This window comes from Lynx canadensis, chromosome A2 (genome assembly GCF_007474595.2).
Source record: "Lynx canadensis isolate LIC74 chromosome A2, mLynCan4.pri.v2, whole genome shotgun sequence".
Taxonomy (NCBI): domain Eukaryota; kingdom Metazoa; phylum Chordata; class Mammalia; order Carnivora; family Felidae; genus Lynx; species Lynx canadensis.
Window position 1 is genome coordinate 62,795,046 of NC_044304.2, and position 15,788 is coordinate 62,810,833.

General features: G+C 56.0%; 1 protein-coding gene across 1 annotated transcript in view; it reads right to left on the bottom strand.

Moving 5' to 3' along the window:
* Positions 1-15,722, bottom strand: part of PKD1L1 (polycystin 1 like 1, transient receptor potential channel interacting) — a 117,708-nt gene extending 101,986 nt beyond the window's left edge. Inside the window, 2 exon segments of the mRNA XM_030307634.1 lie at positions 8,641-8,764; positions 15,157-15,722. Coding sequence (XP_030163494.1) covers positions 8,641-8,764; positions 15,157-15,219 — 187 coding nt within the window. The 5' untranslated portion in view covers positions 15,220-15,722.
* Between the last annotated feature and the right edge of the window lie 66 nt (positions 15,723-15,788).

Genomic DNA, 15,788 nt, shown 5'->3' on the forward strand with positions numbered 1-15,788 from the left:
CACCCCATACAACCCCAAAGACCTTGTTTTCTCTTTTTTTTTTTTTTTTTTTTAATTTTTTTTTTTTTTAATGTTTATTTATTTCTGGGACAGAGAGAGACAGAGCATGAACGGGGGAGGGGCAGAGAGAGAGGGAGACACAGAATCGGAAACAGGCTCCAGGCTCCGAGCCATCAGCCCAGAGCCTGACGCGGGGCTCGAACTCACGGACCGCGAGATCGTGACCTGGCTGAAGTCGGACGCTTAACCGACTGCGCCACCCAGGCGCCCCAGACCTTGTTTTCTCAAAGGATGCAAAGTCTAATACAACAGGGGATTTAACTCCAAAATAAAAGGGCCCCTGCTGGGTCATATTATGCAGTGAAGTTAGAGGGGCACTCTTCATGGGCTCCTGTACCTAAAATAAAACCTGTACCCCCTTCACAGGAAATCAATGAGCAAACTAATATGCCTTCTTTTCAAAAAAAATTTTTTTTGACATTTATTCATTTTTGAAAGGCAGAGAGAGACAGAGTGCAGATGGGGGAGGGCCAGAAAGAGAGGGAGACACAGAATCCGAAGCAGGCTCCAGGCTCCGAGCTGTCAGCACAGAGCCCGACGAGGGGCTCGAACTCACGGACCGCAAGATCATGACCTGAGCCGAAGTCGGCCGCTTAACCGACTGAGCCTCCCGGTCGCCCCTAATGTGCCTTCTTATTTCTGTGAGCCTGTGGAAGACCTCAAACCTCTCTTAGGATGGTTGTACCTTTCTTCTTCGTTCTCCATTCCCCATTTCTACTAACAATTCCTTCTTGCAATGGGCCACTCAAAAGGACCACCACAGACCTGTGAGTTACAAGCCAGAAAGACCAATCCGATTGCTGCTGTGTGCTCCCACTCCCATCTGAGGAGGCTTCAAGCCTGACATCTCGAAATCTCACTGACAGCACCGGGAGACACTGGGTTTGAAATGCGCTCTAACCATTCACCTCTGTTTTTCTTGTTTCTGTAAAGATACCTCTTACTAATTAGCTGAGTGTTTACTAAACAAAGCAGAGTCTATAGGATGGCCATGCACTGCCTGTTACACAGTGGAGGCTTTAAATGGCTCTCAAGATAACATTACGGTATTAAATACGAAAATAACTCCAATGCATAAAACCGTTCTACAAACCAGAATGGCACGAGATGTGCTAACCGCTGCACGACGTGGAACTTACACTCTCGTGCAAACAAAATGCTGTGTGTATGCTCCAGATGACCAGAGAAACGTTTCTGGATTTCTGCCTGATGCAGACACTCCACTTGCTCTGAAACAATCCCTCTTTCCTTCAGTGATTGGTCAAACTCCTGGACTGGAAGATGTTCGTCAGCTACCAAAGGGCTTATTTGGGCTGATCTTTCTAGTTGTTCTAATTACTTTTTGCCGTTTTCTCCTGTGTCTCCCTGCCTGGCGCCAAGACTCATCACTGCAATGACTTCGGGCCAGCAGATGATCCTCTCTACTCAAGAAGGTTCACACACGTTGCCCACGTTGGATTCAGCTGCCTCCGCCTTTTGTAACTCCCCTATATGTTTCCCAGTTGACCCATATTCACCCGTATGGCTGGGGATGTCTCTATGCCCCCGCTCAGTGGGAAGAAGCCACAGAAGACGAGACCGTCCACCTGCAGCAACCCTGAAGATCTCAGGGTCAAAATTGTTCAGGGGGGATATGATGAGGGAGCGTGGGGTGGGCTGAGGGCAGAGCACAGGCTGACAGCCCCCCACCCCCACCCCCACCGTGGATCTGTGTGATGTTCCTCGGACACTCCTGGCCGCCCAAGAACACAAGAAGGGGGTTTAAGTGCTTGCCGTGGTGACGTGGGAAACTGAGGCAAATGAAACATCAAATCCCCTTACTGCCTACGGCTCACTGACCAGTCCTTGAAACCGGCACAGTGACCTCCCTCGAGGGGCTCAGCTGCCTCCATGATGACACTTTGCGGGGGACAAAAGGGAATCTCAGCTTCACATCACCCCACCTCGAGGACCCGGTAAGTCTCCTTCCTTTATCTCAACTGCCCCAGGACACATGCTGGCATCATGCTCCAGGCTTAGGGCCCCCGATATACACCCGAGGGGTCTCAGGACTGAGGTTTTACTAAACGGTGATAAATGGCGTTTCCCTGGCCACAGCGACCCCCTGAAGGTCCTGGAAACCTTGCTTCCAAAATTCCTAAGAGACTTACTCTATCCCCGCCCCCTCCCAAGCTGAGGGTATGTGATGAGTTACCCGTCACAACTCCAGTGCAGCTCCTCCTGCCCACGGGTCCTGTCCCCGTGCTTTAATAAATCACCTTTATGCACCAAAGATGTCTTCAAGAATTCTTTCTTGGAGGTCAGTTCCGGACTACCCCCCACCATCATCACCCCAAAACTTCATCATACCCATTGTGGCGCTCGAACTCATGACCCCATTATCAAGGGTGCAGGCTCCACTGACTGAGCCAGCTGGCGCCCCGGAATTTGGTTGTTTCACCCAAGCACTGCACACGGTTGAAAACCACTGAAGCTGACGCCGGGTTCAAGGGCGTGCATGACGCCATCTTCTCTAGCCGTGTAGATGTTTTGAAAACATTCCCACTGAGCCCTGGCCTTGCACAGAGCCTGGAGGGCACTATGCTCAGCAGCCCCCAGAGCGGGGCCGGGAATGTGGGTGGAAAGGAGGTTGTGCTCTGGGCTGGTTTCCGTCCTGGCTCCTTCACCACCAGCCTCCGGTCCCTATCAGCCACACTCACAGCTGGGGGCAGGACACCAAACCATAGGTTCTGGAGCCTGGCCACCAGGGCTGGCCCGTCCCCAGCACCGCCAGGCAGTAACACCGGCTTCAACCTTCCCCAACTTTCGGATTCGATATCGAATCCAATTTAAATTTCTGAGTCAACGCCCCTATTTACTGTCAAGAGTCCAGTGGATTCATATCACAGGCTCATAAAAGCTGAACAAGATTAACCCGCAGCCACGTTGCTGAGGCTTCTTCAAAACTACGCACAGACCAATATGCCAACCCAGGGATGACACAGTCCCCTGCCTGAACGTTCACGAGCACGTCTGTGAACGACCACGGAGAATAAAGTGACTTCCGTTTCTCTGAAACCCATCGATTCCCGGAAGTACTGTGGTCAGGTTAGCAGAAGAAAAATCTGACCTCCTAAACGACTGAAAACGTCCCCGAACTGGAAAAATCACACGGAAACATCCTGAAGATACACGGTCATAAAATTACATAAACAGAAATCACCAAAGGAGGAAGGAGTTAGATGACCAAAATCCATTCCCCACCATCGTCAGGTAAGAATCAGGAGAGTGGGTTTCGCGTTGTTTTCAACACCGACGCCCGAGCCCCAGCCACCAACACACACCATTAAATCTGGCTCATGTGCTAGACTGTGAAGTTCCTCACGTGTAACCGAGTGCATGGCCCAGAGTCGAGAACTCAAACATTCCCTTCCACCTACCATAACACTGGAAATTAAGTTTCAGGCAACCATTTAAGATTTTTATTTTAAATGTTTATTTACCTATTTTGAGAGAGAGACAGAGAGAGAGAGAGAGAGCAGGGGAATGGCAGACAGAGGGAGAGAGAGAATCCCAAGCAGGCTCCACGCACAGCCCGATTTGGGGCTCGAACTCACGAACCAGAAGATCATGATCTGAGCCGAAATCAAGAGTCAGACGCTTACTGAGCCACCCAGGGGTCCCTAAAATTTTTATTTTAAAAGACAATGGACATACTGTCCTGCGCTGTGGCCGTGAAACATCCCCCAGTAACCTGGACGCCCCCATCACGTTGCTCCAGGTCGGGGGAGCCTCACAGACTCAGTGGTTCTCAAGCGTGCAGCCCCTGGACCAGCCACGGCACCCCCCACCCAGACCTGCCTGAAGCAGAAACCCCATAATCTGGTTTCAGCGAGCCCCATGCCCCGGTGAATGCCCGGTGATGCCCTCTTGAGTTTGGGGATCCCAGGAGAGGTGGGTAAGGAAGGCTCTGGGTCCAGTGTCCCGAAGCCCAGACCTGTCACCTGCCGGCAAGCTGGGAGCAAGCCAGCGGCCTCTTATTCTCTACTTCCTCACCCGGAAAACCCAGCTAGGACGGTCCCTCCACGAGGCACAGGCAGGGATGAACTCAGGGCGGTGAACTTGGCTCCCCTTCCCAGGCCCTTACCGACTGGCGCTCCATGGAGACAGGGGGGATGAGGACCCCCGTGCTCCTCGGCTCTTGCTCTCGGGGGCTGGGCGCCACAGGAGGACCAGCAGCAGGCAGTCCGGACGTACCTGATGGGGTGGGACAAACGGGGGTGGGCACCAAGTATGGCCATCCAGCACCCGCTCTGCCATCCGCACCTGGATTTCTTGCATAAATTAATGAAGCACACAGTTGGCTTCACGTGGATGGAAAGTTGCTTCTGTGGTTTTCTGACCATTTTCCAAGTTTGGGGCCTGTTTTCACACTGTGAGTCGAAACAGATTTTTCACCTCATTTTACTATTAAAACAGGGTCCCTCCCTCCCTCCCTCCCCACCACCTCCAGGTGGTCAGCAGCGGGGGGAGCAGAGAGCAGAGCAGGCCAGGCCCCTGCCCCCCTCCCGCCGCACCTCCCCTTGCTAGCCCACACTCCTCTCTGTGGACCTGACCACTGTGGAAAGGAAGGGCCCAGACTGGCGGTTATGAGACTGTGCACCGTGTGACAGTCACAAAGCATGGTGCCAGCACGTCCTTCCCCTGTAATCCCCATGGAGGACCAGGGAGGGAGAGTGCAGGCACTTTTTTTTGTTTTTTAGTTTATTTAGTTATTTTGTGAGAGGGGGAGTACAAACAGAGGAGGGGCAGAGAAAGAAGGGGAGAGAGAGCATCCCAAGCAGGCTCCGCACTGTCAGTGCAGGGCCCAATGTGGGGCTCAAACTCACGAACCATGAGATCATGATCTGAGCTGAAACCAGGCGTCACAGGCTTAACTGACTGAGCCCCCCGGCACCCCAGTGCAGGTGCTTTTTGCAGTGAGACCAGGGAGACCCTGGAAGACAGGCAACTTGGCTCAACGTGGTGCAAACAGAGCCAACGATTCACGTTGCCCTCCCGCGTTCCCAGAGGGGATGCCCGCAGAGCCCGGGACGCAGCTCAGAGGCCCAGGTCCCTGGGTACAGAGGTGTCCAGGACCAGTATGGGGCACTGGTCGCTCCCCTACATGCTGTGGCTCCTCGGGGCCAGGGGCACCTATGCCTGGGTCCACGGGGCCACCAGCCATCCAGGAAGATCCACATGTGGTGAGTCAAATAGCCCTGAACTGAGGTGTGGGGACCGGGGCCCTGACCAGACAGGGGGTGCCATTCGGGGATGTCACCCAAGGGCTGCCTGGGCCCTGTGTCTGCACCACAGGCATGAACCCCACTCCCTGGGGCTGGGTCTCGCCTCCCCGTGAAAACACACGCAGACTTCGTGGTCGTCCCTCACTTCTCTGCGCGTCTGTGGAGTTGGGAGGGTATATCCTTTCATTTAAACCAGGCTTCTACAAAGACAAAACCCCACTTTTACCAAACCTCGAAACCTGCCTCTTGATGCAGTGCCGAAGAAGCTGCCGCTAGAGGGCAGACAGGGACACTTTATGGCACAGACAGGGACCTCGGGGACCCGGGTGAGGCCGGGTTCTGACGACGGTGGTCCTCGGCTGAGGGCCCCTGCTCAGCTTCTGCGTAATCCCAAGGACACCTTTCCGCCCCTAACCACACCTGTCTTCCACGGGCCAGGCGAGCGAGAGAATGAAAACAGGAAACGGACCATTTGGCATCGTGAGCACCATATCTCATGGTATCGCAAGACTGGAGGGGTCTCTGCCAAGGGCAGGAGCAGATCAAACAGGAAGCCCCAGGGGGCCTCCTCCCACACCAGGGGCCTGGGGCGAGGCCTGCCCACCACGCGGGGGGGGGGGCCGCTGCCAAGAGCCTAAAGACCACACCTGATGCGGTCTGCCCTCTGCAGGGGAGCCTCACGGGGGGGGGGGGGGTTTGTGCAGGGGTGTGCAGGCAGCACAGCAATTGCGCCCGCCCGGAGAGGTCAAAATCTTCTCCGCTACAAAACGGGGATGGGGGTTGAGAGGAAAGTTTAAATACGAGACTCTCCCTGGCCAGGGTGGGCCCTGCTCTGGCCCTTTCCCAGAGGACGTGTGTTCATGAGAGTGCCCCTGGGCGAGACGGCATGGCTCACACGTCCGAGCTGTGCGGACAAGACGGGCGCAAGCCAAACAGTTCCCGGCAGCGGGAATGAAGCTCTTCCCTCTCCAGAGCGGGGCGGGGCCGGCCGGGCCGGGGCGGAGCTGGGGACCGGCGCTGGCTCTGGCTGTGACTGGACCACTACCCCCATCTGCCTGGCCTCTCTCCTTTTCCTGAGGGTAAAGGGGGCACAGGGCACTGGGGTGACTCAGCCCCCAGGACGTCCTCCTCCGCAGCCACAGCCTCACAGAAGTTGGTATGGGAGACACCTCTGCTGATGGGTGCTAGCCAGTGAAACGTGGACACACCCAAAGCCGCGGAGACCCTCATGCGAACAGAGGCACCGGGCAGGAGAGCGGGGGCCCCCTCACACACAGAGGCACTGGGCAGGAGAGCAAAAGAATCTGCATCTGGCTAGGCCCTTGCGGGGAAATTGCCAGAACAGCTATTTACACGCCTTGCCTTGCTTTCTCGTGTTTGTTCTTTCGGTTGCCCCAACTACCCGTCTAAGCTCTGGGAATGCTCCTTGCCAAGGTCCTTCAAGAGGATTTCCACCCCACCCCCAGCTCCTCAATAAAACTGACACTTCACAAAATCCCCAGAAGGTTCCAGTGCGTCTGGTTAGGTGCAGAGCCAGGGCCGTGCCCGTAACCGTTCTGCCTGGAAGTGGACCGTGGGTCCTAAGCGCAAGATCTCAGGGCTGGGAGGCATCAGAAGTCACGCACACACGCCACAGTCTCACTCACACACACACACACACACACACACACACACCCCACATGCACACAACAGACACACGAACATATACACACAGGCACACAGCAAGCACACACAAGCACGCACTCACACAAACATGCCAGCACACCCCCCACGCTTGCACACGCACTCACATGGACACACGCACATGCAGGCACACAGACATGTTAAGTCGAACTCCGTGGTGTGGTGGGCACAGGGCACAATACAATCCCTTCCCTCTCTGCAAACAGACCAGCCGCTGTCTGCTTTCAGTGACTCTGGAGACCCCAAGGGGCGAGGTCAACCACCCCCTCCTCAATATGTTTCCCGTCCTTCTAAGGACAAAGAGATCACCCCACAGAGGGACACAGGGACACACATGACAAGAGTGCCTGCAGCAAGGCCTTGGGAGCTGGCTGGAGCAATTTAGAATCGAAGAAAAACAAGGCGATAAAAACATCAGGGGGAACAAAGTCACAGCCAAAATCAGCCAGTTTGGGGGCAGCACTGATGTGACACAAGACAGAGAAATTTTCAGCCAGGACCACGGCCACCTGGTTGGTGGTGGGGCCTCTGTTCACACGGGTTTCTTCGATACAAGGGTGGTGCCTGCCCAGACAGACTCAGCGCTAAGCGGGCACAGGGCTCGTGCAAACTCCACCAAAGGACAGATTCCTTTCACCTTCAAAGGGCCCTGGGGGGTGGACAGTGATGAAAGTGGAAGCATTTTCGGGAGAGGGGCTGGGCGTGAGGAGTGAAGGGACACGAGGGCACATGCAGGTGCGGGCTGCCTGACTCCGCTCTCAGCAGCCGGGCACCTGAGGGGGCCACCTCACTGATCCTGTGTCGGGGGCAGGGGTGTGGAAGCCACATGGCCAGCAGGCGGTCGACAGCAGAGTCGATGAGCCAGCTGTGCTGGTGCATATGGAGCGTGCGGAGGGAAGATGGAGTACAGTCTGTGTGGCCCTGGTGACGCCCGGCTTGCCCCGGGCTCTGCCCCGCACTCCACACAAGGGACGTGAGAAAAGAGCTCCACTCCATCCACGCGGGCAGCAGGTGGTTCTGGGACCCCCGCAGGCATTCTGGGTTTGCAGGAAGAGCGAAGGGCACTTTGCGGGGGTGAAGACAGCCCCCGCAGCCCGAATCCTCCTGCTTCCTTGGGCTTTACTGCAGAGACACCCCGAGACCCCGGTGCTGCCCCACCCCACCTGAGCTAGCCCGGGCCCCCAGTGCAGATGCACGTCCTTCAGGCGATGACCGGTCCAGCAGTGACCTTCAGAGCTCACGCCCTTTTGTGGCACAAAGACGGAGAAGTGGCAGGTTCGGCACCGGCAGTGCCACAGGCCAGGCACGCAGGCTGAAGTCACGGGGGTCCTCCCCGCCACGGGCTGGGTTCAAGTCGGGCTAATGCTCATTTCTGAGCAACTCCCTGAAAAGTTCCCACTTTCCCAACGCTCAAGTAAGAGTAGAATATTCCTAAGAAAATTCACGAATGCATGCTTTAAATACAGACTGTGGGGGCACTGGGGCTGGCTGTCGGTGGAGTGTGCAACTCTTGATCTCAGGGTGGAGTTTGAGCCCCACGCTGGGTGTAGGTATTTCTTAGAAATAAAATCTTTAAAAATAGTAACATAAAATACAGCTTATCAAATTCCCTAAGACCAGGGCTGCTCACCTCTCTGAGTCATCAGAAACGCCTTTAGAGACCTCCTGGGCCCTCGGGACCCAGGTCCTTCCCGGTGTCCCCGGGTCATGGCCCCAGCCACAGCAGCCAACCGGCCAGCTTCCTCCTGAGCCCCCTGGAAGACAGGGAAGTAGGGGAGATTATGCTCGTTCCTGGACACATGGCCAAAACAGGAGAGCAGAAAACCCACTGGCAATATGCTCCCCATCAGAAAGGCTTGCTTCCCTAACTCACAAAGCTGCTCTCATCCAGTCACCTGGAGTAGGTGGGGGTCCTTGTGTGTCCGCCTGCCCACCTGGGAGGGCGGGCAGCAGGGGGAGAGGGCATCTGGCAGCAGATAAGTCTGGGAAAACACTGCAACCACGGATACCACATTTGGGAGGAGAGAAAGACTGACTGGGAGTCCACACAGGACCCTTAGGGCCACCCTAGCCGTTCCCCCGACTCCTCTGCGGCCCCCAGGGCTGCCTGAGTCCTCCCACAATAAGCGTCTCTCTTTTTTCACTATTGGTCAGTTCCCTTAATTCTTTATGTTGACATTTTAGTTTAATATAAAGGATTTTGCAAAAAGTTGTCTTATTTTGTGTTTTACCTAGAAAACTAGACCACCCTTCTGTGTGGCCTGGGGTTGTTTATGGGTGTGCACGTCACTGGAGAAGACAGCGGTGTCAACTGGGGGCACCAGAAGTTCCTTCCCAGGCTGGGGGAGGGGGGTCCTGGGAGAAAGACTGAGAAGGCTGCAGGGGCACCGGAAGCTCCTTGCGGGAGGGGGGTGGAGGGGAAGGGAGGGAGAGAGGGTCCCTGGAGAAAGACTGAGGAGACTGCGCGTTCGACTTAGGCAAATTCCTCTGAATCCTGTGATTTCTAGAACATTGCTGGGGCCCTGCAGCCCAGCAGGGCAGGTGAGTAAACAGGGCCTGGAGCCCCTGGTGGGATCAGCACACAGGCCCTGCACACGGCCCCCTCCCAGCACCTCTGGCCCCCTTCGTCCTTTCCCCACGGGGAAATGTGTACCTTCCGGCTTTACCAGTGATGGGCTTTAAAGTGAGCTGTGTGCAAATACCCACCGAGTTGGCAAACAGTCCCTCTCCAGAGCCCTGGGGCTGGCACCTTCCTGTCAAATATGAGGACCTCTGTGAGCCAACATCCGCTCCTGCGGGCAGGGGACCGGGCCGGGCGTTTTCTTCCCAGGGGTCGGGGATGGAGCTCCAGGCGTCAGAGCCAACCCAAGATGCTGGGCGTGATAAGGAACTGAGAGGACTAAGGTCCCTGTGCTGTCCCCTGGGCCAGCTGCAGCCACCTGGGCTACGTAAAATTTAGCGTTTCCATCACATCAGCCACGTTTCAAGGTCAGTGTCAGACACGGGATTTGTGGGTGCTCGGAGCCCTGCGGCCGGTGAACAGGGGCCACCACCGTGTCACTTGTGAGGGCGGAAGGATGCCCGGAGGTGAGGGTGGCGCTCTCTGCAGGGCCTTCTCAGCTGTGCTCAGTACAGACACTCCAGAGGGAATCAGTTAGCAGCTTTCTCTAAGAAACAGCCCCGGAAGCCCCTCAGCAAGAGCCACCGAGGCTCTGCCAGGACGTCCCCCACCAGTCCTGGAGGCTTCTCCGCACAACTTCCCTGCACCAGGACCAAACCCCTGGGAGAACCTTCCGGAAGGCAAAGCACCCTATGCAGCCTCCACCCCTCCTTTGTGTTCCCTAAGTTCTGATGAACAAAAGCCACCTACTCAGAACTGTTCGGAGCCACAAATTCTATTCGGGATTTAGTGCTCAGTTTTGGTGCTACCTCTGAGCTAACAGTTGACTTAACTGAGGCTTGCCCGTTCCAGGGAAGGCTCAGGGCAGCTAAGACACACACGGCGGCTTGACAGTGGCACTGCGTGAGGTCCCCACCGCCAGCGCTCGGGCAGGCCCGGGTACCCTGCATACCACACCGAGCGCCCAACACCTTGGGAATGCTGTTCCTCACGGCTGGTGGCCTTTCCCTGCTCTCAGTTTGGATCCAGGCCCTGCTGTTACCATAGGACTCAGTTTCCCCGCTCTGAACGGAGCTTAGCCAGGTACCCACGTGGCAGGCCGGCACCAATGGCAACGCCCGGCACCCCACCTCTTATGGAGCAAACCGCGCCTTCGTGGGCTCCACTCCTGGAGGCCCGCACGGACGGGCACGCACTGCCCATCTCGAGATGCTCCAACCTTGGGCCTCCGCGGCACCCGCCCCACCCCAACCATGTTCTTGTCTCGACTCAGCACCGAAGTGTGCGTGGGGAGAATTTGGTAATTAAGTTCCAGCTGTGAGGGGAGGGCAAAGATCCTGGTAAAGGGGACCCTACCTTCCTCTGGGCTGCTCCCAGGAATGGGCTGCGGCAAGGACAGCAGGGGCAGGAGCAGGGGCAGGGCTCGGATGAATGCCCTCCAGCCAGGTCCCATGCAGACCGCTTCCAGGGGGCCTCCCGCTCGCAGCCCTAACCTCTGCACGCAGGACAGCCGTCCCCTGTCCTGAGAGGGGCAGTGAGCCTGGCCCTTAACACCCTGACAGCTGACCAATCACGAGCGAGCTGGGGGGTGGGTGGAGCTGGGGGGGGTCTCACCCACTCACTCCCAGCCCCCCCAGATGGGCGGCCCACCTGGTGCTAACGTGCACAGGGCAGAGGGTGAGTCCTGCATGAGGCTCCACCGTAGCTCCAGCAAGGCAATGCCCTGAATAGAGTGTGCGACGGGGGACACAGAGCCAGCACCTCACGTTGCCAGCAGAGGGCGCTCACGGGACACTTTCCGAGCAGGTTTCCAGGTAGGAAAAACACATTCCCTATGCCTGCGACTAAAACAGCAACTGTCTTACACACTCAGATACTTGTTGAATGAGCACACGGCACCTGTCCCTCTAAAATCTTCCCAATTCCCCCACGGCCTTCAAAAATAAACTAAACATCCACAGATCACTCTTCACACACCTCAACAAGTTGATCGCGAATGTCTCGGTACCCTGGCCACTTGGCAGGGCGGACACCCTGACAGCCTGTTTTCTAATTGTTCTCTCCTCCCCGCCCCCTCCTGCCGCCCCCCCCCTTCTCCTCCTCCCTCTTCCCTTCTCCGCTGCTCTCCCACTCCTTCCTTCTCTCCCTCCCTCCCCTCTCCTTCCCCCTCCCTCCCTCTCCCCTCCACCCCTCTTTCCCTCTCCGTCTGCAGAGTCGCACAGAACAATTCCACGGACTGGACACAGAAGTCACAGAAGTCACAGAAGTCACTATTCGGTACTAAAGATTTAGGGATCACTTTGATTTTTCTCTTAAAAAATACGTTATGAACGGTAAATTAACACAACCACTTTAGCATGTATCTTGTTCCAAGGCAGCAATTTAAAATGCGCAACACGTAGGGTGGGGGAATTTATTAGGGTCCAAAATACATGTTGTTATGTGTGAGCAGGGTACGGTCACTGGTGTCAGCCCCGCCCACTCCTCTGTCCCTTTATCTGGAGTAGCGGCCCCCTCCATCCTCACCAAACACAGCTACTGTGTACAGATAACTGAGACATCAAAAAGCAAAGAGCAAATCAGCATGGGAAACTCGTTTGTGGCCATGCAAGTCCGGGGCGGGAATCCTCAGGCGGGTGGGGCCCCGAAGCCCCTGCACAGCCGAGCGGTGCCACCACCCACCCACTCCAGGTCATCCCAGACGTGTCCAACAGGAAGGGAGGTCCCCTGTGTCACTAGGAACAGATGAGCCAGCCAGCACCCCGAAATCACACTGAGCGTTACCCTCCGATGTGACAAGACTGCAGGCCCTGGGCTCTGGCAGAGCCCCTGCACGGAAGGTGAGCAGCGTTCCCCCAGTAAGAGGAGGAGCAGAGGGGAAGACAGAGCAGGAGGGGAGGCTCAGCCCCAGTGGCCGCTGCCAGCAGGGGAGGACCCCACCCAGGAAACCAGACTTGGGGTTTCCCCCCCATGGTGTTCTGCTGGGCTGGTCACCCTCCGCCAGGAGCTGTGGTCACAGTGTGCGGTAACCGCTGACCAGCAGCAGACCCCCCAAGGACCAGTCTCGTGTGAGGTTTTCACCCGATGGCTGCACTTCAGCTCTAGAGGCCTTGCCCGGGACTGGGGTCAGCATCTCCCCAAATCTCCCCGGGTCTCCAGGGGAACGGGGGCTCTCCCCATGCAGGGCACGGTCAGTGGGGCTCAGGGAGGCGGCCCCCTGCCCCATGCTCCCAGGGGTCTCCGCTCATCACAGACCTGGGAAGCCCCACCAGCCTGGACCCCAGCAACTGTCCGCACCCCTCACCACAGACGCGGCAATCACGCTGCCACGCACAGCACCTTGTGGACGTGGACACAGTGCTGTGACCTTCCTGCAACACGACTAGTGAGACTTCAGCTTTCTGCTTAGGAAAGGATGCGTGTGGAAATGCAGAGTCTAAAGTCCGATGTTCCAGAAACTCTAGTTGCCAGGTGATTATGGACTGCATTCAAGTAACAAATATTATTGCTCAGTCCTTTAAAACCTAATTTTTTTTTGTTACAAAACTCATCGTAAGAGTTCTAGAAAATACCCTGGTTTACAAAGATCGAAGTAAAACATTCAGCAATGATCAGGTGTAGGTGCTGGTGTAGGTTTTCCAGCCCTTCTCTCCCCTACAGACACTCGTGTCCTCAGAACCAGAGTCACACGGTACACATGAGTGTCTGGGCTTCTTTCCGTGATGAACTGTGCACCGTAAACACCATGCTGGCCAGGGCGCTCCTTCTGCAATGTTGCTGTTAGAGTAGGAAATGCTGTCGAACCACGGATGATTCAACAAATCCCCCATAAACTCATATTTAGGATACTTCATGTTGTTTCAGTATAAGAATATTAGAACACCTCTGATTATAATCCGTGTGTCAATTCCTATAAGCACAAGTAGTGGGTGAAAGGGCACATGGCTGTTTTGAAGGCTCCTTGAAGGCTCCACACGTAATAAATCTCCAACCCGACCCCAGCAGGCACTGTCTGCTGGCTAAGGTATCTCCTTGTCCCCCACAGAGGGCTCCTACCTGCTGGCTCAAGGACACCCCAGGGGCTCAGGATTCCTCATGGACCCCCCACTGGAATCCACACAAAAGGACACAACCGTATCTCTTCAAAGTGAAGCCCTGCCCATCTGGCCACACCCATGACAACCTGAATGCCATTCAACACCTTCCCCGTCTGGGCACAGCCGTCTGGGCACCCAGGAAAATGTGGAGGTCATGTTCCAGGGTCGCTGGACTGGGTCCTGTGCCAGGCCCGGAGGGACCCGCAAGGACGTTAGTCATGAGCTGCCAGGTCGGGTATTCTTGCACACCTCTGAGCCAGCACAGGGGACGGGTGCATGAAGGAGGGGGCCTGAGCACAGAACAGCCATGCAGGGGGTATCTCCAGCGTGCGGGACACGACTGAGACACCTCAGCACTCCCAGGTGCAATTCCCGAAAGAAGTTAACCTTTCAAATTACGTGCGTGTTTCCAAGTGGACTAAACCGCTATTCCCGACCTACCAGATTTTCACCCTGGTATACTGCCCAATAAAGCGGCACCCTGGGCTCCCCTAAGTCTGTGGTTTCCACCAGCTCCCCCGGCGGTGGAGGGATGGCCATCCTCATTCAAGTCTCTGAGGGGCCGGTCCTGAGGCCGGGCCCTGGGGAACACCAAGCCTCAAGTCCTCCAGAGAATCAGAAACAGACCCCACCGTCCTGACCCCCAGGGAAGGCTGTGTGGCCAGTCCGCACAGACTCGGGCCATCCATAAAACCATCAAAATCCGGCATTACTTAAACAAACACTGTACAAACCAGAGAGAAATTACATGTGGTTTCAGGACATTTAAAAACTGCACGTAAATGTGCTATCCTACAGCAGATTTAAGACGATGACACTCTCCCAGACTCAGGAAATGACTGGTGAACACGGACTCTGAAAGGTGGGACTCATCATTCCGGCTGCATGGCAGAGCCTGGAGGAGAGGGCTTCCTATCAGACGTCAGGGACTGGGTGCCACTCCCATCCCCGCCACCAGCTGTGTGGCCGCGGGCAGGTCACAAAACCCACTCGGCAAAATCTCAGGTGTCTGAGCAGCTGTGCCCACGTCACCTGACGCCGGACAACAGAATGCCAAAAGCGGGCTATGCGCTGGAGCAGAGAACAGGCCCTGCTGTGTCGGACAGATGAAGGATGTGCTACTTTACTGCTAACTTACACTCACAAACAGCATTCTATCTTCGTTATGTGTTAAAAATCATTTAAATAATCAGAAGTAAACAATTTTCCAGGTTGGTGACTAATACATTTTCTGTAACCAAAACAAAACAAACAGAAAAAAACAAAACAGAGCCAAACCGCTTTTGTAAACTATTTTCAGGCACTGCCCCATTGAACATCACGATTTCTAAGTTTGATGCTGCAGCTAGAATTAACTTTGCTACAAGCCGAAGAGAGATGTGCTCACTTAGGGCGACATGAACAAACGTTCCGCCCCATCTGAACTCACCTGACGAGCAGCGGAAGAGGCACTCAAATACCCAGCTGGCACCGAGTACTCAGAAGAGGCCATGAAGGAAACTTTACACGTTGCGGATTTCCCACTTGTTCTTCTTCCTCGGAGCAACTGCCTTACTTCTCGGCTTTGTCGTGTGAGTTAAGACACTGTTCACGACGTCCCCATCCACGGGGCAGAGGAGAGGCCACCACGGTGGGACGTGATGGGGCGGGCCCCAGGGGATGAGACATAGTCTCGGCCCTGAACACAGGCTACTGGAGGTCTCTGTCCCTCCCCTACACACGCGGCTGTGCTTTCCAGAACATCAGAAGGCCGAGCACAGCAGCCCGCGGACCACGGGGGACACGAGATCCGAACGTCAGGGGGAGACAGAATGGAGAGGATCGTGACCCAGGACGGACAATGGCCCCGGGAACCTGGGAGGACCGGCAGCTAAGGCTCCACACACTGCAGCCAGACAGCCCCCCACAGACCCCATGACGCTCTGCGCAACCAAGGCAGTGGGAGGGCCGCCCTCGCCCATCATCCGGCTCCGGGGAGCAGAGCCAGGGTCGTCGGGCAGCTCCTAGAAGCCTCGGCTACCTGAAGCCTGCATAAAGAAACTCTTCCTTTTCTTTGCCGTG